General features: G+C 31.5%; 1 protein-coding gene across 1 annotated transcript; it reads right to left on the bottom strand.

The window, feature by feature from the left end:
• Positions 1 to 2,615: 2,615 nt before the first annotated feature.
• LOC119682828 (peptidoglycan-recognition protein SC2-like) lies at positions 2,616 to 3,365 on the bottom strand. Its single transcript, XM_038096345.1, has 2 exons — positions 2,940 to 3,365; positions 2,616 to 2,853 (listed from the first exon to the last, which is right to left on the bottom strand). Exons 1-2 carry the CDS (start codon positions 3,319 to 3,321, stop codon positions 2,675 to 2,677), a joined length of 561 nt encoding a protein of 186 aa, XP_037952273.1. The 5' UTR covers positions 3,322 to 3,365; the 3' UTR covers positions 2,616 to 2,674.
• Between the last annotated feature and the right edge of the window lie 876 nt (positions 3,366 to 4,241).

Genomic DNA, 4,241 nt, shown 5'->3' with positions numbered 1-4,241 from the left:
TGCTGCTCCTAATTTGGAATAGGGTTTTCCTTCCTTGTACTATATTATTTGCAATATTTCATTTATACACATTTTTCTTTGGATTTCACTGAAGGATGGTATTAGCGGGAGGAGAGTAGAAAATATTGAATTTCCGACCACGTAATCAACTCACAATTTTGTTTCTTACTGGCGGAATGAAAATGACAGAAAATATTTTCTTGTAATAGGAAAAACGTTAATATTAATAGTAACAGCAGTAGCAACAACAATAACAACAACAACAACAACAACAACAACATCAATTGAACAAATAGCAACAAATGCAGAGACAACAACAATATTGTCAATAATGACGTTTCATGTTGCAAATAATAAAATTGATAATTTAAAGAAAAAAATAATAAAAAATAATAAAAAATAAAAAATAGACGTAAAATGAAATGACAAAGTAATATTGTCATAAGGATGCCAAGATACCAGGGAAAAGGAGTTAAGGCAAAATTGGAAAAATAAAATCCTTCAAATTCAATTCAAGATATGCATTTCATATTTTATTTTCTTAAAAGGATTTTTAAAATTATATATCAGAATATAATAAAATGTCATAAATTCATTCTATGTATAAACAGATTTACTCAAGTCAAAGTTAAGCTTAACGAGTAAAGCTCATTTAGATCCTGTCAATTTTCAGGACAATCTATTTATTAAAGGCTTATGGTTTTAATAATAATATTTTCTCTATCAAATTGAGTTCTTTTTGGACAATTAAAGGTTTATATTGTTAGTTGTGGAAAAAATGTGATTGCTTGGTTAGTTGCAGTGATTGGTCAGCAGATACTTTTCGACTTTCCATGTTTGGTGAATATATTCAGTTTTAAAACCCCCGTTTGTCGCAAGATTCTCAAATGAATAAGACTAAAGTCATTCAGATTATGTAGTTTAAATATTGTTATTTACTTAAAGATGTATAGTTCAACTATTCCTTGTGGACCTCCACAATCTATTCCTTGTGGGGGTCAAAGCTCAGCAATCGTACAGAAAATGCATTATTTCTTTTTAGCCTCTTTTTCAAAAGTTCTTTAATAATATTCAGATGCAAGGTATAGTTTCTCTTCATGGTACTTTACAAAGACTTGTTCTTTATGGTAGTCAACACTGAGTAATCACAAAAAAATCTTTACAATCTTTCTTTTTAGTCTACGTTTCCACAGCTTCTGCAAAGGCTGTTAAAAGAAACGTGCAGCTTTTTTGTAAGATACTTTCGTAAGGACCTGTTCACTTGGTGACAATCCAAAGAAAAGCGATATTGGTTTGTTCTTCACATAATTTTTCACAATTTTTACAAAGGAATGCATAATTTCTTGCATGAGGTCTTAACATCAATGGCCTTAAATAACCATAAATAAATATCACTATTTATAAGTTGCCTGTTAATTAGTTCCAAATATTTTATCATGGAACCCATTATCATGTTGACCGGCATGATACACGTGTCAGGAATAATTTCCAACTATTATTAGTTAGCTGAAAAAACTAGAAAAAAGTAACTAGCTCTTAACGTTTTCTGGTAAGGCTTGGTGACACTAACAGAAGCACCAAGGAAGACTATGGTAAATGATTTTTGAGTCTATTCAATGAAAAATTCAATATTCCTATGACTGGGAACCGAGATCAGCGTGTTATTATTTATTTAGTTTATTTAGTTGTAGCCTGGTAGTTCCGCTCTTCAATCTCTGACTAGTTTTGATTTAATGATGATAGAGTGAACAGCTTCAATTACCGCTTGACTGACAATAAAAATACACCCATGATTAATGCGGTTTGCAATTAACCGACACGCTTTATTAACCACCTCAAAAACTCCATCGTTATAAGGCAGCTGATGAGAACGATTTATGCATGAAAATAACGAAAATACTTCTACCCTTAGCCCATACTCGCCATCCTTGGAAATAAAAATATCTAAATTTGTTGTGAAGTTTGTTTTTTTCGATGAAACACAAATGTTTGACTCCGAAAGGTCAATGAATGAAGGATTTAGAATCAGATTCAATATATATGTCGAGCCCAATGATATCCTGTGATCCCAATATGAACTTTTTTTAAATTCTGCTAAGTTTTTAGCTATTATAGCTCTTGTCCAGAACTGGCTACCAAACTACTGCACCGTATTTAAGACCATCTTATGAATTCCTGTGATGCCAATATGAGCTTTCCCTAAGTTCTGCTGAGTTTTTGATAATTATAGTTCTATTTTTGAACTGAACTTTCCTTAAATGCTGCTGAGTTTTTGTCAGGCCACTAAACTATTGAATCGTGTGTGAGTAGATGACATAATAATGGAAAAATATTTAAGAATAGTTATTTGAGTAACCTTGCCAGGTAACGTCTGAGATGGTTATGACTTATTTGTCTAAAGAAGATGTTAGAATCGTTCTCTTAGTATTAGTATTTTATCATAAACTTTAACATACATTTCGTTGTTAAGCTAAAAATATAATACTGAAAAGAATCTTAAACCTAATTTAATTGAATTGAATCGCATACTAAAAAAATAACAGAAACTTTAAAGGCTCTTTAAAAACTTCATGCTCTGGATATATAAACCATTACAATTAAAAATTACAACAGAATATATTAGAAAACTATACTTTTATTTAAAATTCTCAATGAAAGTAATTTCAAACTAAACTTAGGCTCTCCAGTTGGCCCAAGTTTTGATTTCATTGTACAAGTTAGTACCAGGACATTCAGTAGAACCGACTTGACGATGACCGTACAAAATGTAGCTAGATGAAATTTGGCCCTTAGAAACGGCATAAGACAACAAGCTCTTAGCGGCAGAAATTTGAGCAGCAGTTGGTTTGTTATCTATAAGATTCATTAAAGGGAAAAATGCATGAATAAATGATATATCCCATTACTTGTCTATAATTGAAAAAATAAAAAATACTTACTGTTGTAGTTGCCCATGAATGAGATCCCAATACTCTTTGAGTTCCAGTTAGTGGCATGAGCACCAAGTACATTCCAACCACGACCTTCATAAATGTTGCCATCACCACCGATCAAGAAGTTATAGCCAATATCAGCCCAACCCAAAGTGTTCATGTGGTAGTTTTGCATAGATTTCAAGTTGGTGATGCAAGCAGACTTGGTAGTGCAGTAGACGTCAGCGGTGTGATGGATAACAGCATAGGCCAAACCATTTGCTAAGTTGGATTTGCTAGTTGCAGCTCTGCCACCCCATTCCGATTTAGAAATGATGGTAATACCACAAACGGCTTGTGCACAGAAGAGCACAGCCAAGAGACCCACTAGAGTTTTGTAAGACACCATTGTTTCTTTTTTTAGAACCGTTGAACAGTTTGATTTCTTTTCATCCACAACGCTACTATTTATATCCGAATTTTGTGCTGAAAGTTCTTATCACATGGGTTGCTTATCAAGCATAAGACATGGCTAGTACTTAATTATATTTTATAGCATCACTTTAGAGTTAATTCTGCAATAAAACAAAATTGACTTTTTAAAAATTTTGATTTTCGTAATCGAAAGTGGGTAATTTTGGATTTTACGATTGTTTTTGTTTTAGTGTCGATGAAAGTGATAATATGAATTAACTGACCACAGTTGTTATAAATTTGTTAATGATAAATTATTATCAGATTAAATTAATTTATTACTGTAAATATTTATTTCAAGTTTTTATGGTGTGATCTCTTTATCTATGACGAACTACTATATTGATAAGCCAGTGAGGAATGCGTCGTTCGGAAATACGGTGAAGTGTAAATTTTGAATGAATCTTACGTTACTACTTATTAGCGCTATTTAATTTGTGTAAATAATAAATATTATTTATTTTTAAGTGATAATTTTGCACCCTTTACACATACGTAAAAATGATTTAATAATTTTATTAAATTTTTGTGACGCTATGCGGGAGAAAAAAATATTCTACTATGGGGAGAATATAATGCTCTATGTAAACTATACACAAAATTTCTTTGTATGCCTACCAGATAGTAAGTAAGTCTGACTGCTTACTGGTCTGACTGTCATGTTCTCTACCGATCCGGTTATTCGACTTTCTGCTAGTCTGTATAAATTCAAACAAGTATTTACTTTTCGAGGAAACTACGAGTATATCATAATCCACAAGTTAACTTCTAAAATTGAATTATTGAATTTTATGTAATAATATATAATATTTTCATGACGCATCCGAGGGATGGTATATTTTTTGATAATATAAT

The sequence above is a fragment of the Teleopsis dalmanni genome, chromosome 2 (assembly GCF_002237135.1).
Source record: "Teleopsis dalmanni isolate 2A chromosome 2, ASM223713v2, whole genome shotgun sequence".
Classification (NCBI taxonomy): domain Eukaryota; kingdom Metazoa; phylum Arthropoda; class Insecta; order Diptera; family Diopsidae; genus Teleopsis; species Teleopsis dalmanni.
The sequence above is the reverse complement of the archived record's forward strand: the minus strand, read 5'-3'. Positions and strand labels throughout refer to the sequence as shown.

Bases quoted from the DNA above. Each gene is read 5' to 3' on its own strand.
- LOC119682828 (XM_038096345.1), bottom strand. From the start codon at position 3,321: ATGGTGTCTTACAAAACTCTAGTGGGTCTCTTGGCTGTGCTCTTCTGT. The intron at 2,854-2,939 runs GTAAGTATTTTT...TGAATCTTATAG, and splicing joins ATTCATGGGCAACTACAACA to ATAACAAACCAACTGCTGCT.